This window comes from Daphnia pulex, chromosome 10 (genome assembly GCF_021134715.1).
Source record: "Daphnia pulex isolate KAP4 chromosome 10, ASM2113471v1".
In the NCBI taxonomy this organism is placed as follows: domain Eukaryota; kingdom Metazoa; phylum Arthropoda; class Branchiopoda; order Diplostraca; family Daphniidae; genus Daphnia; species Daphnia pulex.
In genome coordinates, this window is record NC_060026.1 from 1,964,661 (window position 1) to 1,988,209 (window position 23,549).

Here is a 23,549-nt window from a genome sequence, read left to right on the forward strand (position 1 = left end):
TATTTGTTCGTTACCCAGTCGTTAACCTCGTAAATAGTAAAACAAGCACTAGAAAAAGATTACATCACTCACCAATAAATAATTCGAGTGAAAGTTTCCAAAACAAAGTTTCCAACGGTTTTTTAAACGCCATTAAGGGCATGGCTTCTCAGTGGGGGACGGCTTTAGATCGAAATGCTGGTGTTCTATTGCCATGGAACAATCTAAAAAAGAAGCAAGGGAAGCCTTGCCGGCGTCTCTCAGTCAAAATTCTCGAGGCTTTTCCACGAGACAGTCTTCAAACGTCTGTGAATTTGTCGAAATATTTCAAAATTCTAAAGCAAAATGCACGATGAAAATGGTAATCAGTATACTGAGGGATCGTTTGTCGTTCCGACGAGTATTTTTCCGACCTCAGGACGTTCACTTAAACGATCTAAAAGTATCAGCAAACCTCGCAGCCCATGCATTGACTTGTCGCCAGCACCAAGCCCAGAGTAATAGCCTCCACTTTTATGAGCACTTAACAAAAGGTTTTATTCGTGTTTTGTTGTGTTTTTTGTTTACAGAGAGATAAACAGCAACCATGAATCTTCTCTGCCCATTTGTTTGAGAAGATCGTCTCAGCTGATAGGACTAACTCCTTGTGGATGCTTTGAACAATTGCCCACTGAACTCATCTATTACCTTCTACAATTTTTACCACGTAATATTTCTTTTTTACACTTTCAGTTAATGATGGTATTTGTTTAACTAATTACTGTCATCCAGTGACAAGCATAGGAAAGCTGGGTCAAACTTCCAAGGATATGCGAAACATCCTTATTCGTTGGATTGGCAGTTCGCGTATGCAAAGTCGGCTTATGGACACGATCTTATTGACGCCATTTACTTCTACGGAAAAAGCATGGAGCGGAAGGCTCTCATTGCCATATGAACTTCACCGTGAGTGTAAATGTACGGGCATCCTTATCAAGCAATTGACCTGCCTCTTTCCCACATCCCAAAGGCTGGGACTTTACCATCAGTTGATCACTGAGGTATATTTTTAAAGTTACCTTGTAACAATCTTAATGCCATTCTTGTTTTCTAAAGGTAAAGCAAAGTATCCTGCAAAAGCGTCCTGAATTTGAGCAACACTTAATCGCTGCAGCTTCCGGAGTAATCCTCCATTCAATGATTTCCGGTTGGGACAAAGGCGAGTGCATCAAGGTCCACGCTACCATATGCTATTGGAACAACATCACATTCCTGGTATTGTAAACAAGTTATCAAAATACTAGACGCAGTAATAATCTTAAGCTTTCTTTTCTAGCTGTCCGAGTACCTGAATAACCCTGTCTCGACAAACGTAAATATTGAAAGAACTTTGCGTCTATACATGCGCTCTCTTTTCTTGGATTTCTGCGCGTATTCTGACCGCCTTATCTGGATCGAAATCATCTTTGATTGTTCTCAACTGTCGCAACATCTCAATTTGGCCAAGTTACTTCTCCTCTTGTATACGCCTCTTCAAACTGGAGGTAAGGTTAAAATCTTAAGCCTTTCAGAAGATAGAAGATTCAGATTTTCTCTTCTTTATATGCAGGTTCTGTCATGTGGGATTTTTTCGAAGGGGATGTGGATTGTTCTTCTTATACGGAAGAATACAGGATGCTAGGCGAAACACTAGCTTACATTATTGCGTCTCCTCAGAGATGCTGCGCAACCAACGAAGCGGTGGACATAATTCAAACGATAACGAGTATACTACCTTGAAAATCAACTAGACTGGAACTTTTCTTTCTAATAATAGGCATTCTTTTCTAGAGATGCCAACTCACTGGTCGAATCGATCGTTGGCGGCCTTGTTACTCTGCATTCACTGTGTTGACAACAAACCTGTCATCTCTTATTTTAAACATCTTTCTTCCGACGCCGAAATGGGATTGGCTATAGAAGTGTTGGGCAATATCTTCTTCATGGCATCAGAGTTTATATCATCTAATCAGACGGTAATTTCCCAACAACTAGCATCAAATAATTCTAGGACTTTGATTAATGTTTGCTTAACTTACTTGAAGGACAATGTCGGATTTAATTATCGATCCGTGTTCAACCTTATCCGCAATGCTATTAATTGTGGCTGGGGGACTGATGAGAGGCGAACGATGGTGCAAGAGTTGTGGATTGATATCAGAGAAATGTGCTCAACCTTGCTGGACGATGCTGTAATGATAGGTAAATATCAGGTGAACCAAAATTGAATGAATTGAAACTTGGAGTTTTTCTGTTTTCTTCTACAGGGAACGCCAAAGACTTGCACAGTCTCATGGAGACATGGAAGGAGATTTGTATACATCTTACCTTTTAATGTTTCCTTTTATTTTTACATATTTTTCTTCTTTGGTTATGTTCCAAAAAGTGCAGTGAATGTTTTTGATTTCATTATCTGAAGTCCAGTTTCAATTTGGCGTTTGACAATATAAAAGCAATCCTCAAACTTCAATCATCGACTCATTCAGTGACAGTCACGTCCTTGTTGATTTAATTTGTATTGAGAACGGAACCAGATTTCATTCAGATAACTGAAAATAATTTCCCCCAAAATTGTTATTTTTAAGAACACCGAAAATAATTCTTAAGACAGGGAAATATTTAAATAATGCGATTATTATGTAGCCGATGATATCACGCCGTTCCCCAGAGAGCAGCTGCTTTTGCTTAAAAAAATATCAAAATAAAAAAATGGGTGATCCTTTTCTTCGGTCTTTAGGCCTACATATTATTGTCTTTTGAATAAACATTAACCATTTGCAGGAAGGATAGAATGGGGAAGCTGTTTACTTAGCTGTTGAAGGCACTTTAGCGTGATATAGAGTGCCTTCCAAAAAAAGAGATGACTAGAACTTCACTTTTTTTTTTTAGATTTTTCCACCGTTATTCATAATCTAACAGGCTTTGTTTTCTGAACGGGAGGTTTTTGTTTTTTGTTTGTTTTAAAAAGAAAACGCACACGGGAATCTTTTTTTTTCTTTTTCAAAGGACCTGGAAGTTTTCACAATTGGCGAGCTGATCGTCGTCTTTGCCAAACAGCCACGTGAACATTTGCTTGGCTTTCATGCTGGCTCGCACTAGACCCTTGTTCCGTATCCAAGAGCTGGAGGAGCCCTGTCCGTTGGCACCGTCGAGCGTCGATGGATCGACAAGCCCTTCCGCTATCTCTTTCTGGAGCTCTTCCTTCAACCGGATCTGTGTCAGGATTCCGACCAGCAGTTCGTCCACGTTGTGATTTATGACTACGGATACTTCCATGAATTTGGCTCGGTAGGCGCAGGCAAGACATTTTCCATCTATGAGCAGAGGCGATAAAATGTCATTCAGAGACGGAATGCAGCTTTTTTAAAAAAGTATTACGCCTAACGTGTCGTAAATTTAAACGGTAGGAGGAGAATCTATTTTTGAAAAAAAATTCTTTTGAAAATAGACAAAGGCTTCTGTTGTACGAAAGGAACGACATTGACAAAATGACGGTTCGTTTCAAAGTAACAATTGGGAGACTATAGAGGAGCGGTTGTTGACAGATGGCAGGGCCGATACTGTTTAAAACGTAAACAAACACTGGCTATAGCTAGCTAGACCAGACACATGCTGGTTCTGTGTGTAGTATACATTTTTAGTTTACCTTGCGTTGAAACGGCACGACTGCGAACGAGGTCAATCTTGTTTCCGACAACTATAAGTGCCCGGGAACGGAGTGCGTCCCAGTTCTGTAAACGTGCTAATTCATCTTCAGTCGTCTTGAAACTGGTTTTGTCAATAACGCTGTACATGATGAGAAAGGCATCGGGGAGTTCGTTTCGATTCATCTCGACCTACGACGACCCAAAAAAAGAAAAGAAAAAAAGTGAAAAGGTCTTATTATTATTATTATTATTATTCGTTGAAGCCCCTAAAATAGACAATATCAAAGGGGGGAAGTAAACAAGTCATGAAGCAGTCGGGGGTTCTTGATAGTCTATTGGTTTACATGAAAAGGAGGCTGTGATGTGGGGTTGTTACGGAACAATCACTCTGGCAGAAAGGAAGGGATGGTGCAGCCAACTGCATAATATTGGCAGCTACAAAGAACTACCGTGCTCTTGTGTAATATTGGGGAAAGAAAAGAAAAAGAGGAAATGTAATAAAGCATCTTTCTTTCGCTCACCTTGATGTTGTTGCAGAAGGTGAACACCAGTTCTGACTCCTCCCCGTTGAGCATGACAAATACAGATTCTGGATCAGTGTCATCTGCAAACAAGAAATATTTGAAAGACATTTAAACATTTTTGAAAGCTGACGTCATTCAATTCTGAAATTCACGCGCGATGTCCACCAATTGATTTGCGTCTTCAACCGCCAACGTTCCGCACGACCCAGTTCCGGCACAAGTCTATAAATAATGCGGCCCAGTCATCGTCTGGGAAAGTGATTTGACATCGAGCCAAAGAAAATCTGTCAAATGACCTGTTGACAAACTTGGGTCGACTCGACACCTATTGGACACAGACCAAACCTTGACCCAATTTTTTCCTCCCCTGCTGTCGCCTTGATTAGATTTCAAATATGTTTTCAAGTCGCAACAGAAGAACCAAATTTTAATGCGCTTCAAAGTCATTTGGTGGCGCAAGCAATTTCAACGTGACCTCGTTGGAAACGGTTTGTCACAGTTGGCACGGCAAAAATCCTTCTTCTTCCTTTTATTTACAGTCCACACAACACGTAGACAAGAAAACATCGATCGAGTCTCCTCTGTCCTAAATTGGCTGTTTCACCTTTTCCACCAGCAGCCGCAGGAGAGAGGTAATAAGCTCCTTGATTCCAGTTGCTGATTGTGTTAACCTTTTTCACTCTATTGGCCACTACTAGATGGATATCGATTTGTTTGTTGGGTAGGGGCTTACCGTTCCTGACTCGGTCGTAGGCGTTGATGCAGTCGGACGACATGAATTGTCCGACCAAGGCGGATTTGCCGACTCCGTGGGCTCCTATGATGGCCACACGGTAAGTCCTGACGTCGCTGTGATGGTGGTGATGCTGCAGCTGGTGCTGCTGTTGCTGCTGCCCACGCTGCTGCTGATCCGTTCCAGTGACTTGCAGATTGTCTCCCGTCGAGGCCCCGTTATTACCGGGAGCCGTTCGGTAATTTTTCGTGACATCACCGGTCGAGTCGTGTTGCACCGTTCCGGGGGCCAAACTGTTGCTGCGGGAGCGGCGTCGCCGGAACGAGTCACCCCTATTCACCACACCTGAAATGGAGAAAAATATTTAAAAAACTTTACACTTGACAAAACACATCACGTCTGCACGATTGCGGGAAAAGAAAAGTTTCGATTACCGTCTGCTACTACCCTCCCCAATATCTCATCAATTTCGATTCGGTTGTTGTTGTTGTTTTTCCCTTTTCTTTCACGCTATCAGATTGTCTCTCTCTCTCGTCAGATCTCGCAGAGTAGATTAAACCCCCCCACCCAATCTATATACTCTTCAGCATGGCTCTTCCTTTAACGGCTGCCAGCTTTTATTTGATTTGGGATTTAGTAGGAGGGCAAAAAGGAAGAAATAACGGAGAGAGAGTCGGATGCTATTTCGGTCTGCGACGACGACGAAGCGCACGCATCTCCTCGCGGCATAGTAGAGAGAGAGAGCTCCTTGTTTATTGATAGCTCGAGAGTGGTTTTCAAACTAACTTTATAACATCGGAAGAGAGAGAGCGGGGGATACCTTTCAATTATTTATTATCATTGCTGGTTATCAATTGACGTCACTTTTCGGAGCTACTCAAAACTCCCGCGTGTGTTTAAATGGATATACAAAAATCTTCTTCTTTTTATTATATTTTCCCCTAGCTCTCTCTATGTGTACAGAAACGAGTGTGACTAGCATCGCGGAAAATGTGTCTGAACCCAAGAGAATTCCGATTCGACTCGACGGACATGACTCGAATGGATAAAATAACCGGGCGCACACTACTACTGTATTTCGTTTCCTTTTTTATTATTTTTCCAACCATTTCTCTGATTCTCCAACTGTGTGTGGCGCTTGGTTGCCGACCGAGAGAGACCTGGCCACTGTGTGCTGTTAACAAGAATCTAATTTTAGCTGGTGGTGGGGAGAAGAAGAAGAAGAAGATTTGAAGAAAAAGAAAAGTGAAGCAAGCAGCCGCGCTCCAAGCCGATGATGACAAAAGAGTCAAAAACTAAGAAGCTAGTTTACTACTTTTGTGTTATTGCTAGGTGATCCGCTTTAAGATAAGACACACACACACAGTATATCTCTTTCTGGTGGTGGCTATTTCGCCGGCTGCAAAACAAAAGATTTTGTCCTTGATGAGTCGGACCAGAGAAAGCGGATCGATTGTCGTCAAAGGATTGGTTTTTTTTTCTCCTCTCTTTCCTGTTTGTTCTTTTCTTTCACGTGACGCGCTCCTGGAACGTATACACACAGAGAGAAGGGAGGGAGGGACGACTGGCGTTTGGCCGTTTGGCTCTGCCTCGCCGCTAAATTTAGACGACGGCCACAGAGAGAATAGAAAAGGCTCCTTATTCCTTTACTGTATACTACGCTACTTACTTTTTTCTTCTTCCTTCCTTACAGAGGAAAAGGGGAGGGGGCTATAAATGATTTCGACGCTAGTAAAAGACGGCCAGCTGCTGCTGCGTACCAGCCCTTGGCGACTGACTTTCTGTTGTTACAAGTCCCTCAAAAAATGTGGTACGTCTAAACTTTTTCGACGATCGCCTTGCAAAGTTTTTCCTGCCTCAAATGTCTTTTTTTGTTTTTATGGGAGAAGAAAGTCACGACGGAAGGATCGCATGTGCCGATCTGGTAACATCACAATATTTAGCTCGAGATTGGCAAACAAACCCTGGGCGATCCGTGTTGCAAAAGATTTTCGACGCTCAAGGAGGAGCCCCTGCGCTAGAGAGATTGTTTACCCTAAGGGGATCGTGTTCCAGGTGGCCATCGACCGTCAAAGCGGCCCGTCGAGTGACATACGATCCAGTTTTCAGTCATACATGTAGAAGGTAGGGGAGAGAGACTCAAATGTATAAATAGGAAAAGAAGGAAGGATCGAAACCTTTGCGAGTCAAGTCGAAGGAGCGAAGTCGGTAGGAATCCTCGTCCACGTTGCCCGTGGCGTTGTCTTCATCGTTGCCGGGACTGTCGGGCACGTCGAGGTAAGTCGATCGACGCAGCGACGAGTTGGTGACGTGAAACGCCGAAAAGGAGCTCGAATTACTGGCGCCGTGAGCGCGGACAGAGTTGGCCCGTTTGTTGAGCGGTTGATCCTTGTTGGCCGACGTCGAACTGCCGCCAGGCCGACCGACTTGCGGTGAATTGCGATTAGCCAATTGCGACCGGCTGCCACTTGCGCCAATGGCTCGCTGGACACCAGCAGAGTTGACTGTGGCCCGTCTAATGAGAGACGGCGATAAATCCGGCGTGGAAATGGCCGGCACGTTGCTACTCACTCCGAGTGGCGGCTTAGAGTTGCCGGCAGACTGGCGAACGGATCGCAAGCCTCGAGGAGATCCATCCGGAGTGTCGTTGAACGAAGAGTCGTTCATCAATCCAGCGCCGACGCTGGGAACTTTACGCAGAAACGATTGGTAAGGATCGTCTTGCTCCTTGTTTCCAGTCAATCCGCCGGCTAAGCTGCCACTGTTGGCCCGGTCCAGATCCAGCGCCAAATCCCGTCGCTTCACACGCGGCTTGTTGGCTCCTTGGAGCCGCTCGCTTTTACTCCGCCGGGCATTCTGCCGCGTTTTGCTACTCCCGGAAGGACCCGGTCTGCCGCTACCGCCGCCGCTGCTGCTGCCGTAGTTGCTGGTAATCACTTCTCGACGGACTTCGGGCGAATCCGATCCGGAAGAACTCTCCCGGTTGTTACCACCGACACTGGCCTTCATCGCGTCGAATGTCTGACTGCCGGAAAGACAAATAGATGACGAACGTTGATTCCTTCCCACGGCCGCCGCAGACATTTAGCCTTAACGAAAGAAAAGTTTGAAAACTAATTTGGGTTTGGCAATCAAGAGACAATTGGTCATCGACCAGCACCGGAAGTTAAGAGGAAGAGAAACAAACTTCGGTGCTCACCGACAAGAGCCAAAGATTTAGACTGACGAGTCACCAGGAAAGAACCTTCCTCTACTTAGCGTTCCACTGCCGAAATCCCTCCCCCTTTTGGTCCCGAACAGAAGAGGTGTAGCACACACAAGCACGAAGAGTGTGTAATAAGAGAAAAAAGCGGAGCAACGCTAGCGACATCCAGCGACCGTCACGACTCCTTTCACACCAGTTGCACAATCTCACAGAGGCCCTTCCGCCGCCTCCGCCTGTGTATCTCATCACGGAGTCGATCCACAATTTTCGACGTGAATCTTTTCAGGATTGTTATTTACTTTCTGAACCCTTCAGAGACCGGATTCAATCAGTTTTCGTCAGTGTCTTCCAGGAATTAAAGAACACAACACGGAAAAAATGTTTCGACGGCTCCGGCATTATCGATCGAGAACGTCCCGAGAAAAATATGCGATGACGATCGATCCTACTACTCCCCTCACCCCCCAAACCTTCGAAAACTTTACGGGGGAAACGGAATACGGTGGTAAAATGTTTGAGCGCAGCCGTGTGTTTTTACTAGACAGTTGCATACGGACAATTTACGCACAGCTGGCAGCGCGTACTAATGAGCAATCGCCCGTCTCTCAACTCCATCCACTGTAGGCCAAGACACCAATTAAAACAACCAATTACTGCCGACCGGGCCACTACTCGCCTTATCTCAAGACAACCAAGATTAATCATTGCGTTACGAGGCAGATGTCCAAATTCGATTACAAAACCCTTAATGTCGCTTGCGACAGACTAACAAATGATTGAGCACGTTTCAAAATTTTCGTCTAAAACATCCACCATTCCAACAACTTTGATTTAGCGCACGAAAATGTGTTTATTTGGCGACATTTAGTCAATAACGGAACATTACACAGAAGCGTTATTGAAGAAATGATGCAATCCCACGTCAATGTTGCGCAGCCCCGGTAAAACCTACGATACAAAAATACGAATTTGAGAAATTTCACAATTTCAAGAAACGAAAGCTTAGGGAGAAACACAAGTCATAGAGGATAAACCAATCTACACTGTCCTTCAGACTGGGGCGGTATATAAATAATCATTCGAAATACAGAAATAGAAAAGGCATTAGTCAGCTATATACCTGCAATCGGCTTGGCGAGCGAATATGATGAGTAATTTCAGACGGAACCTTAAAGAAAAAGAAAAACATACAATCAACACGGAGTTTTGACAGTAACTACATTTTCAAAATTCATGTTCTCAGAGAATGTAGGTAAGGATAAGTGATGCATCATTGTGCCTCAGAAATAAGTATTTCCATCATTTACTAAGTCGACCAAGATTAAGTTGTAGAGAAGGTATAGTACCTCGGAATAGATCCTAAGAAACCAACACTCGTTGCAACTGATGGAAAGAACCTAATAAAGCAACTCATTAGAACCAGTAAATTACTAACACATTTAAGACAGAAGCTCAGTATCCTCGTTGACTTCATAACCTTTCGGTATATCAGCCATATGCTTGAAAAGACATCATTGCTCCTTAAACTCTAGGAAGGAGAACTTACCAGCCAAGTTCGCCGTAACTACCCCGTTGCCTGACAATGTTTAGTGCAAGGACAGTAGACCGTGGCAACGTCATCTTCTAAAATAAACAAGGGAAATTAAGAGAAATTTCCAGACCAACCACTTTGTGAATCGTCATATTCGTATCAGTGAGGGCAAGTGATTTCACAATTTTGTTGCAGAGCCATCGCGTATAACGGTTGCATCAACGGAAAGCTATCATCATGTTGAGAATTTTTAATACAAATAAATCCACAACTTACCTAGTAACGACGGCACACCAACGTACGTCAGAACACCGAAATTCGAGTCTACAAGGAAAAATCAAACGCAATTAGATCACGTATAGACACACGAGCTTCGCACAGAAGAACTAACGTCATTGATGATAAACCAATCCACACTATCATTCAGACTGGGGCGGTATATAAATAATCATACGTGCAAAGAACACGAAAAAGACTCAACACAACCAGTACCTGATCGTTTCCTCTATGGTAAATATCCTCCATAGCCCAGCGAACCAGCAACAAGAGCAAACCAACCTATTCAGAAAAATTAAATATTAATTCGGTACTAGTGAGTTAGAATTAAGACTTCAAATTGTCGCCTCCGTTTAAGGCACAACCTATAGACTAGGTAAGATCTCGGTTGCTTCCTACGTGGCCTTTTAATATTCCCGTTCGTAATATTGGCACCTCAACTCCCATTGTTAGAGAAAGAGGCGTGGCGATCGGGACAGTAAATGCATAAAATTGAAATGAAATATTACCTCACACCATTTCTGCAACAGCACTATCCTCGCTCAGCAGAAGAACTACCAACACTTCCACAGGGGCAGTTGGACATATCCACCAAACTGAAAACAGTTGAACGCTATTAAAAACATACAACACTTTTTTTGAAGACATATACTACTAGATCTCAGAAATTTAAAGTTACCATTGTTAAATTGTCACCAAAATTTTGTATGACAGGGATAACAAATCATCATATCAAAAGAAAAGCAAGAAAATTGTTTTTCACACACCTCTTAATTAATTTCAAACATCCCCAACTAATGCAGCAAGTTGATAATCCTTGTTAATGTTGTCAGACAGATGGCAAAAGCTGCTTAATGGACAACCAAGCACTTTTAGGGAGATTCTTCTTTGTCCAAGTATCCTGTAGAAAACATAATATTGAGCACAGGGTCACCAGAGTAATAATAACAATCTGAGAAACAAAACTTCAGAGAATGTAGGTAAGGATGAAATTAATATACATCATTGAACCTCAGAGTGGATAAGTTTTTCCATCATATTCTAAAAAGTCTGCCAACTAGAACCATAAATACCTAGAGGATTTGCAGTGCTGAAAACCAACGTACAACTGGAGATTCAAATCCATACAACACAAACCTGCAGAGAAAATTCCTGTTAGTATTACTAGCCATTGAAAGATTAACTTAAATTATCAATTCTGAGCTCAGTTTAAAACAATTATCCTCATAACTTGTTACACAGCTAAAGTAGCTCTGTTAAGTTAATCAGACATATGCTTGTTAAGGAACATCATTGCTCACAAATCCAGATAAAAAGTGCAACAACTCACCCCAAGCAACCCCTTGTCAGATTTTTCATCCTAACTGATTGTGAACATGGAGATCCAAATCCATAGCGTAAACCTGCAGACAAATATCCGATTAATATTAATGGCCAGTGAAGGATTCACTTGAATCATCAGTTTTGAGCTCAGTGAAGAAAAATTATCCTCACAACCTGTTACAGAGCTATAGTAGCTCTGTTAAGTTTATCAGACATATGCTTGTCAAGAACATCATTGCTCACAAATTCAGGTAAAAAGTGTAACAACTCACCTCAAGCAACCTCATGTCAGATTTTCAAAGATGAATCCAGCGGTGTCAATGGAAATCTAATAGAAAAAGAAACAATTAGAAAAGCACAGCTACATATAAATCAATTTTTTTCCAATTTGGTCAGTGGGAGTTAATTGTGGAATCAGGAAATTGGCCTTGCCAACTCATACGAACGAGACTCGAATGCTCATCATTGCTTTATTAGAAGTAATGAAAAACAGCTGAATGACTCACCAGTTCAAACATGAAATAAATTTCATTCTAGCAATTCGAATCCAATACCCTGCAAAACAAAGAGAATTTTGAATATAAATGGAAAAATACGAATGCACAAGATTTACTCTGTTTCCCATGGGACTTATATATGGTATTCTTGGAAAACTAGTAATTTTTCAAATGCATAACATACAATCATCAAAAACTAAATTTATAGATACCACATTGAAAAGCTTCTACACAGTGGAGCCGATTGCAAAGTTCACTCAACGATTTAATTGGATATAAAATAAAATAAAACTTACCAAGACGAGAGTACACACTGCAGTAGAGGGAGTCGCCATGCTGGAATGCCATGTACACACGTCACACCGGCTTGCTTATATAGACCATTCAACATTGCCGAGTGTTTCTTGGAAAATTTAATTTAAAAAACCGAAAAGGACATATATTTTTTTTCTTTACTACACAAGTTGATAATATGCTTTTTATAATTACCTTATTCAAAGTAGCAACGAAAAAAAAAAAAAAAAAACATAAAATACACGCAGTAAATTCTGTTCAGATTCCATGTGCCACATGAATACGAACGGCAACGTTCAAGTAAAAAAAAAATGTCTAAGGGCGGAATGCTTGAATGTCTTGAATGGATGTTTCGATTCGGTCGACGAATGGATTGGTTTTTTCCTTTAGACAACCACTTTTAATCTTGTCCACTCTGTTCCCTAGTATCAGATAATAGTGGAATTCATCTTGGCCTATGGGCCAAGAGAAAAGAGCTTTGGTTCTGATAGACTTAAGAGTCACAATCAAGATTAAATATCGATCGAATTGTAGCGTATGTTTCATCTCTTTTTTTAGCTAATCAAAATGAGCAGAGAAACTAAACAGAGCCTTCCTGGCAATGCCATAATAGTATCAACCCAGAATTTCAATTCTAATCCATCTAGTTTTCTATTATTCAATAATGATATAAAAGCCAGTGTGTTGACTTTTGTATAGAAAGTTGGTTATTCTGGTTATCCGCACCAAGCATCAAAATAGAAGTCGAATCTATTATTCCACTGTGCAGTGTGTGTCAGAATGATATCCGCGCTTTCCTATAAGAGAGCTGGCACACATGCGTGGCAAACTGTCTGGCGCGCAAAGACTTTGATGCTAATTGGGAATTTTTGAACTTTCACTCGTATCTAAGCGGACTTGTATTCCTTTTTGGGAAATGTGGGGAATGACAAGTCATCTTAATCAAGATTTGGACGACACTGCATCGAATTTAATGTAATTATCAACTGCGGAGACAAGCAGAAAAACTTGCAAATTTGAAATCAAAGATTTGAAACTGCTCTACAAGAAATCTCTTTTCGGGTTGCCGGAACTATAAGTGCGCTTGCGCGGAACCGGCGCTCTACATGTTATATCCGAATAAAAGATGCGGATGGCATCTGGATGAGCTCCAGTCGCCGAAGAAACCTCCACTGTTCAAGGACTTGAGTTTCTCATAGTTGTTGGGGTTTATTTGAAAAGAAGAGAAAATGAAATCCGGAGATAAAATGGATAACTACAATAATCTCACGCAAGATCACTACTCACCTCTTCCGGAATTCCAGCCGAGAGTCGACATTGAGATGATGGAATGGCTGTCTCGATTGCAAAACAATCGCCGATTGCCCAATTCCATTTTCTATCCGCTTCTACTGGCCTACGCCGTCATGATCCTGTTTGGTGTCCTAGCGAATGGCCTCATCATCGCCCTGGTCCTCCGCCAAAGATCCAGGTGAGTTCAAAATAGCCCAGTTCAATCTATCAGCAAAATGTGTGTACTTAATTCGATGTGTGGACCAATTTTTCTGGAACAGGCACCAACTGCGTCACCTGTTGATGATTAATTTGTCCGTCTCGGATTTACTTTTGTGTCTGGTGACGATGCCGTTGACATTTATGGAATTGGTCTGCTTCAGTTGGCCGCTGGGCAACTACCCGCTTTTGTGCAAGTTGGCCGGCTCGATGGAAGGCGTGTCGGTTTATTGCTCGACTTTGACACTGGCAGCCATCGCCATTGATCGCTACCATTTGATCGTTTTCCCAGTCCGGCGAGAAGGTCCCATCGGATACTGGACAGTGTCGTGTCTCCTGCTCGGCATCTGGACGGGCAGTTTACTCTTCGCTTGCCCGCTCTTCTTGTTCCGCTCGTTGAAACACGTCCCCCTAAATGAGAAGTTGCTGGGCGTGTCGTCGATCGAATTTTGCGTGGAAGAGTGGCCGGAATCGTCGCCAGCGGCTCTCATTTACTCGGTGGCCAGCACTCTGTTTCAGTTCCTCATCCCGGCCATCATCATTGTCTTCGCCCACGCTTCCATTTGCGCCCGTCTGCGGCGTCGCTTTCAAGGCACCAACCGCCGGCCGGGCCTCCAACGACCCAAGACTCACCAACTCTTGTCGGCCATCGCATTGACGTTCGCCCTGTGCTGGATCCCGCTCAACATGTTCAATCTCCTCGACGCTTTCTTCTACGTTTTGTCCGGCGACCAGGAACTCAAGTTGACCGTCTACGCCGTCTGCCACTTGGCCGGCATGAGCTCGGCCTGTCTCAATCCCGTCTTCTACGGCTGGCTCAATCACAACTTGAGAGCGGAACTCGTCCGGCTCTTCCCGCAAATCATCCGCTACACCAAACCATCCGCTTCGGGCACCAACACGACCGGCAACAACAACACGACCATCCAAGCCCAGCTCACCTTGGCCGACGCCATTTCTTACGTTTGAAATTTTCTCTTTTTTTCTCTTTTGCCAATTTGGTGCGAATAGAATTTTTTGACACATGGCAGTCCCCCGGTGACTCCCGAAATTTATTTCATTTCATTTTGAAAGCGACTGTGTTAAATATTACATCATGTTGTCCATAAAAGTGTTTTATTAGAAAAGATGGTTCATATTTCGCGCGTGGTGACGGTGAAGTGACGTCAGACAAATTTCGCTGCCTTTCTCTCTCTCTCTCTAAAATCTTGGAAATGTTTTTTTGAAATCTGTACAAGACACACACAACTGCTCTCTAATCCTATCAAAGAAAAAATCGTGTCATTATATTACCGTCTATAACATTATATTCGTTTTTGGGTTTCTTATTTCTCAACTGATGGGACTAAAAAAGTAAAAAAATATGTTAACCGATCATATGTGAAATTTAATAACTCTTGTTTAATATCCATCCAGATGTGAAATCATTTTGTTATACAAAATAAGAAAAAAAATATTAGTGAACGATGAATTGAAAAAATAAAAGAATAAAATTTGTGGGTCAAACTTTTCGACGAATTTGAAAAAGTTTTTTCCCTTTTAAATCGATGAGGTGTGTTATGTGAGATGAGAGGAAGAAGAAAATATCGATAGGTTGACGACATCCATTCATTCTGCGAGTGTGCGAGTCCCGCTCTGAATTGAGCTTGTTTAGTAGTTTGTGTGACAAATTAAAAAAATCAGCAGAGATCAACTTTTTGAAGATGATGGAAAAAGCTGGGCCGGCGGGGGTGTTATTATTATTTAAAAATACCCATCAACTTGATCTCTGATAATATTTTTGTTTCTTTTATTTTTTGGGTTAGTCCGTGATTATTTTACTTCCAAAATTGATTCGTTTAGAGTGGCGCTTCACAAACAAAGTAAGTTTCAAACGAGCACGGACTATCGTTCCACTTCAATCCCTTGCCGTCACGATTCCACAGCTCCAGACAATGTTCCTCCTCTCCGTTCTCGTATCGGAAATTGTTCTGTTTCCAAAAAACCAGAAAAAATCAGAAGACAAACAAAAAAGGGAAAATGGCCATTCATTTTCGTCAAGTGACAATTGGAAAGTTAAAATAAAATAAAAACAAAACGCTGGCGCACGCAAGGAGAGTAGATTGCCTTGATTCTTATTCCGTGATTGACACTCGGAAATTTGTCGCCAGACGTTCAAAAGGGAAAACGACTAAAGAGTGTCTCGTGCTACTGCAGAGTCTGCTGCTCGCAATTGTCACGTTGTACACATTTGATTATAAAAATGTGTTTACGTACCGGTTCTCCGGCGTTCCAGTTTGTGAAGGTCACAGGCCGCCCAGTCGACATCCAGAAAAAGCTGCCCTCTTCTCCTTGATCGGTGCCGGCCGTCCAGAAATGTTCATTCCCGAAACCTTGGAATCGGAAAAAATGTTTTGAAAAATGTTTCATCGTACGGAATTTTATGGGAACAAACGGCCTTAAGTTCTAAATGGGACACACATACCGAATTCTTTGATGTGTTTCTCCAGCTGGTCGTTTTCGATTTGGCTCTCGATGCTGGCCAACTGCATGCCGTGGTAATTACAGAATTTGGCCGACTTGTACCAATTGGCCTGTTCGTTTTCCCGTTCAGGATGGCCGTCAAAAATGGTGGAAAAAGTAAAAGTTGGAAAAAAATAAAAACCGTTAATGAATTGATGTTGAAAAGTTGCGCTTCACTCGTCAGAGACGGGCTTCTTTGGCCTGGGCGTCACGATTAGAAAGGTATGAAATCATCGTCATGTTTGAAAAACTAAACATTCGTCTATTGTCGACGAGCTATTTAGAAGGGGGGGGGTTGCACAGACTGGCATCTGCTGCTGATTACCTTGAAAAACGTGCCAAGGTAGTATCTTCTTTCGCCCAGTTTACTCAACGGCATCGTCCAGTGGGCCGTCAGAAAACTGCTCCTCGACGGCTCTTCGACACAGTTCAAACATTCTGTATACGGTACAACCAAAAAGAAAAGAAAAGAAATGACATTCCTATGGTAATTTTTTGATCTATGGGTAAAGGTGTTGCGCACGCTCCTCTTCCGACTATGGGAGGAGTTCACACACGCAGAAAAAACTTGGAAGAACACGGAGGAACTCTGCGTGAAGATGAAAAAGGGAAATCTGGTAGAGACTTGATACGCGCACTCCACTAACCCACTGACCCTTTTCGGGTCGATCGAAAAATAGTCACGCGGGACTGTTGGGGGGGGGGAACTATAGGAGAAATGGCAGAGCGGGAGAAAACTTACTTTCGTCCCTAGGCGCAGACTGGCCGACGCAGGCGAGAGCCAAACACAAAACCAACAATTTGATCATGGCGGAATGGAAATGGAAATATGGGTCAGAAAGCCAGGACACTGTTTGCGAAGAAGAGGCGATCACGATCGACGAACGATAACAGACGATCCCGAAGACGAAGAGACGAATAAATCCGTAGCGTGAGTTAGTCCCGTTTAGGTAGCAATAACAAACTGGAGGTGCACTTTAAGAATTGGGAAATCAGAAAAGGAGAAGGACAAAACGAGTCGACTTTTCAGGACGAAGGTCTGCGGACCATTGGAGCTGACGGCCAACGATGGCGAGAACTTTTACCTGACACGCACCACACTCGACTATGGGCAGCACCTGCTGGAACACTCAGCTGGGCTGGCTTTGGCTGTGTGTGTAGTACGTGCGGTTATTACGTCAAGTGCTGCAGCAGCAGCAGCAGGGAAATTCGGTTGGTGTTGAGAGTCTGCCACTTTTTGAGGGGAACCAGTTTCTCCGGGCTCGTACATGCGCCCGCCTCCCGTCCCGCAACCGCGGCTGCACAACTCTCTCCTTCTCCTCTCTCTCTCCCGCCCGCCAACTGCACAGCGTAAGCGTGGTTCTTTTTATTCTTTTCTTTCTTTGCCTTTTCGTTCGAGGAACAAAGCAGCGCACACACAACATTCATTTAGACGAAAGAACCAACAGCAACAACAGCAGAGACCAGAGTTTTATGAGACTCGGTGGAAACGAATGGACAAAACAGCAGAGAAGAAAGTTGCCGAGAAATTCTTGGCCGATTCCTTTTCACTTTCACTTGACGCCAATGTTTTACGATGGGGAACTGGCCAACGATACGAGTGATCGATAACAGATGAATAGGCTGTAAACTCTCAAATAATGTCAGTTTGGCGAAGAATCGTGTCATTTCTTATTTTATTAAACCAAAAAGAAGATGATAAAGTTTAGCCTAGCGTGAAATCGACTTGTGTTTTTCATTTTGCTCGGAAACAAATAAAAAAAAGCTGGAAAACCCAAAGAAGCGAATGATTTGTCAACTTGTGACTAACAATTGAAAATGCAACAGTCGGTGACATAAACGAATTTGCCTTTTCCAGTTTTCAGTGCAACAAGTTCCATAAAAGGAACTTGGCATTTCAAACAACAGCAACAAGGCAAGGGCACACGAACTTAATATTATTTTCTGTTCCAGGAATATTATTGGTTATAGCAATGCTATGCCATGTCATACAATCCGTTTGAAAACAAAACATGGGTGAACATTGGGTACATGTAGAGTCAAGTTTCATAGTTGCAGAGTCGGTTCAATTGATTTCAACATGTTCGCCGCATTGTCGGGATTGACAGCGTCGATTTATTTCAATCGAAAAAGGAAATGGACGCGATTTTCTATTGGGTCGCTCCTACGGTTTCTTCGATTCCAACAAAAAGAAACCGAAATAATCGAAATAAAATTCTAAAAAGTCGATAATAGAACCCCACCCGAAAAAGTTAAACAAATAAAATGCAGAACCTTCCCTTCAGTTGCACTTTGCCTCATCCAAATCTTCAAAGGGAAAGTTATTTCTACATCAGTTTCCTCCTACGAACGGGTCGTTATCTTTTTTTGAAGGTTTTCTTTATCAACTATCTCTGATTGTTGTTTATGGAAGGCCATTGAAAGGAAGAGAACGGGACGAGGAGTTATTTGGAAATTTGAGTCAAGTGGCCAATTTTATTCAATTTTTCCCCCGTCATGTTGGTGGAACAATTTGAAAAATGTGTCAAAGTCAAAAGCTCAAAGTTTTCAGAGGCTTCATAAGGCTCAATGTCCTGTCACCACCAGTCAACTAAAGAAAAGGAAACTGAAATTGCCGGGTGAATAAATAGAACCAAATTGGAACGGTAAATCGATCACTTAATCTCGTCTCTTTTCATTACTCTGAGTATCACGGAAGGAGAAACCCAGAAGAAATTTAATCATCGCAATAAAATGGTTCACTATATGGGGACCGGAAACCAACAGCCGCTCAACTTTCTCTCCTCTCCCAACAACAAAACCGCAGCCGTTTACACGAGAGAAGAAGAAGAAGAACGTGAAAAAGAACTGAACAGTATGTTTGTCTTTTTTCCTATAGAGTTGAGTCTACTAGGGAAATAAGGACTTCATTCTGCTCCCGTCGAGTGTTTTCACGCGGGACAAAAGGGACTCTATCCTTTCGCTAGAGTCGTGAGAAAGTCTCAAACCGCTAAACTTCGGCAGAAAATGCGCTAAACCAGCGGAGAAAGTTTTCTGCGCCGGCATTATCTTTCCAACTTTGTCAGTTTTCCCCCTTGTAAGTTATTGGAACTGTTGAATGAATATAAAACAGCCGATGGGAATTATACGCATCTCCACGTGAGGCAGTTGTTCATCTGACATTTTTCTATTTGAATATTTAAAAAAGAATCACGAACGGGAAAAAGAAACGAACGAAAATCCAGCACATACAAAAAGTGAACATCCAAAAACAAAATTGTGTACACACATTGGGCACGTGTCACGAACTCACGACACGTCCCCAGTTCATGCAAAGCAGGTTGTTTCCAGTGCGATAGGTTATGCAGTCTGTTTACTTTCAGACATGTGCCGGATGTTTACGACGCTATTATTATTATTACGAAAATAACTAAACTGTTTCAACATTTTCTCAACTTTATTAAGGACGATAATATTTCTAATAGTGTTACTCGTACAGTACGGGGCCAGGAATACCCCAACGTCGTTACGCAACAACAACTTTTTACGAGCCAAACTTATTTCTTGTAAAAATATTTTCGCTGGGCCGTCAACAACTCGAGAAAAACATTACGCGCGATGACCCACTTTCTTCCACGTTTTATGGACACAAGAAGAGAAAATCGAATAAATAAAAAAAGTCCAACCCTTTTCCCTTTAGATGTTGCGGTGGCCTCGGCTGTCATTATAATCCGCTCCCGATCCATTTGCGATAGGACCGACCGAATTTATCCTCACTCACCCCAGCACAGGTATTCGATTCAATGTGACGTCCATCGAGTCTCAACCCAATTCTGGCTGGCGCATTACGTAATTCAGCCAAATCATCTCATCTTTTCTATCGAGTCGTTGCCTTTGCATTTGACTGAAATTGCAAAATGCACAGTTGTCCTTTTTACGTCAAATATTCATTTCATTACTGGCAGAGGAAATTAAAAAAAAAGGAATTTCGGCAATTCAGATGGGGCAAAAAAAGGGAAGATCTTCAATCAAACCAAGTCGAGTCGGTTGATTTTGGGTTGGTGTGGAGCAGGTTCGTTGCCAATGCGAATCCGCCGAGGGAAACAAAAGTCACGTCCTTATGCAACCACCGGGAAAAATAATGGGCTTCACTCAAGTTGACAAGACACGTCATTTGATTTTGTCTAGGTCTTATTGAATTTCTTCCGAACCTGCACATCGTCTTTCTTCTTATTTTCTGCAATCTTTTCCACAGCACTCAGAATAGTCAATCTGTAACCGACGAATAATAATAAAGGCTGCACCTTTTGGCCCATGAAATCCGATTGCGACGTCACAGGACGAATGACTCAACTTCTTTATTTAAGGCTTCTGCATTCAAAAATATGCGTTGGGTTGGGTGCTGCACGAATATAGGAGTACTTGATCTACTTGAAAGATAATAGCCCCCCCCCCATTCCAAAAGGCCAAATAAATAAAAGTGACAGGTTCTTTTTTCAAATTTTGTCTGAAATTTGTCTGAAATGATACCATCAAAAGAAAAGACTTTCTCGATTTTCTTGAACGATATCACGACGGAATGCGGTTGAAAAGGAGAGTCCCATAGCCTTTATGCTTTATAGTAGCTACTATAATAGACTCGGCAGCAGCAAATTCTTTTGTTCAACGTATAGACCTGAATACCTTTTGATTATTCCAGTCCGAGCAACCTTGTAACTTTGCACAAGGTCGCTCAAGATTATTTTTTTTTAACAATCTCCAGGCTGTCTTATAACATTCAGCTGGGGGTCCTGGGCGTGTGTATATAATAAGAGCAGGAAGAAAATGGTATTGACACGATTTTCTTTTCTTTTTTTCAAAAATGGTTATACTGGTTTTATCAATCATTCCAAGCTGCAGCGAACAAAACACCAAGACAGCTTTAAGGTCAATATCAAGCACAGCGTGCACAAAAGCCCAAGCGCCGCATGACTTGGGTTTCTTCCCAGTTCAATTTATGCGGGATGAAAACCGACACATAGATATATATAATGAGGGATAGCTCGGAGCAATGTTCTGTTTGGATGTGAGCATTTTTCAAAAAGGTTACACAAGCGAATAACCCACCCAACGATCGATAATTGAAAAATGATTGTCGCTATTAGACGCGGAGGAGTTTAAAAGGCCGTCTTGCGAGTGACGGAATCCCATTATAAAAATAACGAGACCCAAGCGAAATTGATTTTGACGTGAATGGGAAGGATCGCGGATGTGTTTAGAGCGCCATTGGAAATCAATAAAAACAAATGAAACTTATTGTTGATTTTAAAAAAAAAGAAAAAGTCCCGAATAACTCCGGAGAGCAGCAGGTAATGGAGCGGATGACTCACTACATGTAGAAATGAGTGGGGAATAAAAAAGCCTCGAATGGCCAAATGAAAATGGTGAAGGGGGGAAAAGATTACACAACATTTTCCGTTTAACTGGAAATTTTGTGGCGTTGAGAAAAATGGCTCCCTCGCGCGCTAACAGATTCGAGGGAAAACCGATTATCATTCAAACCGGTCTGTTCACGCAGAAACTCTTTTTTTTTTAATTTAAAACTGATAAGCTGCTAAAGGAATATCCCATCACAGTTGGTCGCAGGTGCAGCCGTGATTTCAAACAAAATAGTCAACCCGTTTGGTTTATTCACCATCAACGCAGCAGCTACTTAGCAGGCTGTGCGCGTAGGATTTATCGCGACAGATTTTCAGGAAAAAGAAATCATTAATTCAATTAATCGGACCCAGATAGATAAGTGAACTGAATCAAAGTAGCCAAACCAACCATGGCCAAACAAGTGAACAGGATTTACAATCTGAATTCTCGCGAATTTTTACGCTTTGAATGCATAAACGACGCCAACAAGTGAAATCATTTCACCGTGGAAGCATTAGAAGCTCATCAAATCACAAACAAGCAGCCAACACAGCACTCCCAGAATGATTTGGAACCACCAAGGTTAGCCATTTCAATGGACGACCTCGAAAGAGTGGATAGCCTCCTTTGCAATGTCCTGTCTCTAAAAGTTTCTATCGATATGGAGATGATGCAACGGTTCATAATCAACGCCACCAAATAACAGTGAAAAAAGGGATAATAGATGTACCTTTTCCCTACTTTTAAGCCTGGGAATTACGGCCAGGCATCCACAAGTGCTAAGTCAGCAGAAAAGTTGAAAACGCCAGGCGAGAGACGAGTCCCACGTGAATATACACCCACACTCAGAGTATAGGCGTGCACGAGGACAGACGGGATTCAGAGAAGGGGAGAAGAGATCCAGGCATTGTTAGATACTCCAGTCCAATGGGATGCTGATTATCTAAATAAAAAAAATAAAAGTTATGGAAACCACAAACATGGAAAAGTTGAAAATGAGACGGTGGATGTCAACTCAAATTTTTAAGAAACGAGAAAATGTGAATTTCCACGTAACCTGCACCTATGCAAGTCATGCATTACTAAAATATCTACGACAGATTCCAGGAATAAAAGTAACAAAATAATTACCCTAGCGATGATATACTGAGATTGTTGCTGATGGCAGGTTGATACCAGCACAAGTTAAACTTGCATTTCTGGTTGTTGATGTTGGCTGCCTCAGATGTCAAATCTGTAAAAAGTTAAGGGTTAACTTACTTTGGAAACAAACTTTAGAATGCATCGACAGGGAGCTTACATTTTTAAGTGATAACCATGAACCAACAAGTTTGGAACAGGTTTCTCCTCTTATTTAAGCTCTCATAATCACACTATTTGTTTTCTTAGTTTATTCAGTTATTTACCTGCTAACCAGCACGGTGTGTGTGTTTCAAGCTGTTCTGTTATGAAGAGACGCAATCAGAGATTCTAACACGACGGACGACCTGTCCTGTCGACCAAATTTTTGTAATTTTGTGCTGATTTTCGTGCAGCCATTAGCGCCGTTGCCAAATGTACTTGTACTCTTTCCCGCCAAAAAGGTAACAAACTCAAAAACTGTAAAAATAGTAAGTTAACAAATTTGAATCAAAATAAGATATCCGAGTTTTTAATTCAAATGAGCAAAAATAAAGGTGATATCCAACTAGTGAGCACATTAGATTGTGTTACAAGCACTCTATAATCCGAATTAGAACTTGTGCACGTCGAAAAAAGACGTAAATATCCGCGCAATTACATTTGATTGCTAGCCAAAACAAAAACACAAAACCCCCTATTGGCTTGGCCAAAATATCGTGAAGAAAAAAAAATCCACAGGAAAAAAAAAAGTGTCGATGATGGATGAGATCTGCGTTGTTCATACGAAGCGTGTAAAGGATCGTTGACTGATATATAGGCTTCTTTGCCCTCCTTACATCAATACATCCATGCGGAATATCTTTTTTTTGTACTCGATTGATCGATGGTCCCGAACAACTGACGTGAGGCGGATGTTGCTGGGATTGTTACTATCACTATCCGGTCAAGAAAAGAGTAGATATACCCATCCGCTGGATGTACACTCCGGACGTCTAGCATTTATCGATCGAAAGTGACATTGGAATCAA

At 42.2% G+C, this 23,549-nt stretch overlaps 4 protein-coding genes and 1 long non-coding RNA gene across 9 annotated transcripts; 2 read left to right on the forward strand and 3 right to left on the reverse strand.

Annotated features, from left to right (window-relative positions):
- Positions 1-21: 21 nt before the first annotated feature.
- LOC124206252 lies at positions 22-2,474 on the forward strand. The gene is made up of 9 exons (XM_046603968.1): positions 22-476; positions 549-685; positions 751-1,019; positions 1,075-1,233; positions 1,295-1,502; positions 1,568-1,723; positions 1,789-1,973; positions 2,043-2,199; positions 2,265-2,474. Exons 1-9 carry the CDS (start codon positions 325-327, stop codon positions 2,330-2,332), a joined length of 1,491 nt encoding a protein of 496 aa, XP_046459924.1. The 5' UTR covers positions 22-324; the 3' UTR covers positions 2,333-2,474.
- Positions 2,475-2,494: 20 nt separating this feature from the next.
- Positions 2,495-12,094, reverse strand: LOC124206250. 5 transcript variants are annotated; one of them, XM_046603964.1, is made up of 18 exons: positions 12,030-12,094; positions 11,743-11,791; positions 11,509-11,564; positions 11,244-11,316; positions 10,987-11,050; positions 10,681-10,814; positions 10,423-10,509; positions 10,130-10,195; positions 9,914-9,961; positions 9,653-9,729; positions 9,453-9,503; positions 9,227-9,274; positions 8,101-9,054; positions 7,079-7,990; positions 4,902-5,246; positions 4,166-4,248; positions 3,644-3,833; positions 2,495-3,311 (listed from the first exon to the last, which is right to left on the reverse strand). In XM_046603964.1, the coding sequence occupies exons 14-18, from the start codon at positions 7,983-7,985 to the stop codon at positions 2,998-3,000; spliced, it is 1,839 nt and encodes a 612-aa protein (XP_046459920.1). In that variant the 5' UTR covers positions 7,986-7,990; positions 8,101-9,054; positions 9,227-9,274; positions 9,453-9,503; positions 9,653-9,729; positions 9,914-9,961; positions 10,130-10,195; positions 10,423-10,509; positions 10,681-10,814; positions 10,987-11,050; positions 11,244-11,316; positions 11,509-11,564; positions 11,743-11,791; positions 12,030-12,094; the 3' UTR covers positions 2,495-2,997. The 5 variants fall into 5 exon arrangements, with proteins under 5 accessions (XP_046459920.1, XP_046459921.1, XP_046459918.1 ...); XM_046603965.1 differs by having other exon boundaries at positions 7,079-9,054; positions 9,653-9,726; XM_046603962.1 differs by lacking the exon at positions 8,101-9,054.
- A 1,046-nt stretch (positions 12,095-13,140) lies between these two features.
- On the forward strand, positions 13,141-15,189 carry LOC124206257 (neuropeptide F receptor-like). Its single transcript, XM_046603974.1, has 2 exons — positions 13,141-13,498; positions 13,581-15,189. Exons 1-2 carry the CDS (start codon positions 13,257-13,259, stop codon positions 14,485-14,487), a joined length of 1,149 nt encoding a protein of 382 aa, XP_046459930.1. The 5' UTR covers positions 13,141-13,256; the 3' UTR covers positions 14,488-15,189.
- LOC124206258 (C-type lectin 37Db-like) lies at positions 14,900-17,358 on the reverse strand. Its single transcript, XM_046603975.1, has 5 exons — positions 16,763-17,358; positions 16,346-16,458; positions 15,983-16,091; positions 15,775-15,890; positions 14,900-15,488 (listed from the first exon to the last, which is right to left on the reverse strand). The coding sequence occupies exons 1-5, from the start codon at positions 16,827-16,829 to the stop codon at positions 15,357-15,359; spliced, it is 537 nt and encodes a 178-aa protein (XP_046459931.1). The 5' UTR covers positions 16,830-17,358; the 3' UTR covers positions 14,900-15,356.
- A 4,533-nt stretch (positions 17,359-21,891) lies between these two features.
- On the reverse strand, positions 21,892-22,999 carry LOC124206259. Its single transcript, XR_006879654.1, has 4 exons — positions 22,806-22,999; positions 22,531-22,633; positions 22,130-22,342; positions 21,892-22,052 (listed from the first exon to the last, which is right to left on the reverse strand). It is a non-coding gene; the product is annotated as an uncharacterized LOC124206259 (long non-coding RNA).
- Between the last annotated feature and the right edge of the window lie 550 nt (positions 23,000-23,549).

Coding starts and splice junctions, on each gene's coding strand:
- LOC124206258 (XM_046603975.1), bottom strand. CDS start 16,829: ATGATCAAATTGTTGGTTTTGTGTTTGGCTCTCGCCTGCGTCGGCCAG. Junction 16,459..16,762: donor GTCTGCGCCTAGGGACGAAA/GTAAGTTTTCTC, acceptor TACCGTATACAG/AATGTTTGAACTGTGTCGAA. Junction 15,891..15,982: donor GAAACACATCAAAGAATTCG/GTATGTGTGTCC, acceptor TCCGATTCCAAG/GTTTCGGGAATGAACATTTC.
- LOC124206257 (XM_046603974.1), top strand. CDS start 13,257: ATGAAATCCGGAGATAAAATGGATAACTACAATAATCTCACGCAAGAT. Junction 13,499..13,580: donor GTCCTCCGCCAAAGATCCAG/GTGAGTTCAAAA, acceptor TTTCTGGAACAG/GCACCAACTGCGTCACCTGT.
- LOC124206250 (XM_046603965.1), bottom strand. CDS start 7,985: ATGTCTGCGGCGGCCGTGGGAAGGAATCAACGTTCGTCATCTATTTGT. Junction 5,247..7,078: donor CTTCGACTTGACTCGCAAAG/GTTTCGATCCTT, acceptor TCTCCATTTCAG/GTGTGGTGAATAGGGGTGAC. Junction 3,312..3,643: donor TCGTGCCGTTTCAACGCAAG/GTAAACTAAAAA, acceptor CTCTGCTCATAG/ATGGAAAATGTCTTGCCTGC.
- LOC124206252 (XM_046603968.1), top strand. CDS start 325: ATGCACGATGAAAATGGTAATCAGTATACTGAGGGATCGTTTGTCGTT. Junction 1,234..1,294: donor GGAACAACATCACATTCCTG/GTATTGTAAACA, acceptor TTTCTTTTCTAG/CTGTCCGAGTACCTGAATAA. Junction 1,503..1,567: donor TACGCCTCTTCAAACTGGAG/GTAAGGTTAAAA, acceptor CTTTATATGCAG/GTTCTGTCATGTGGGATTTT.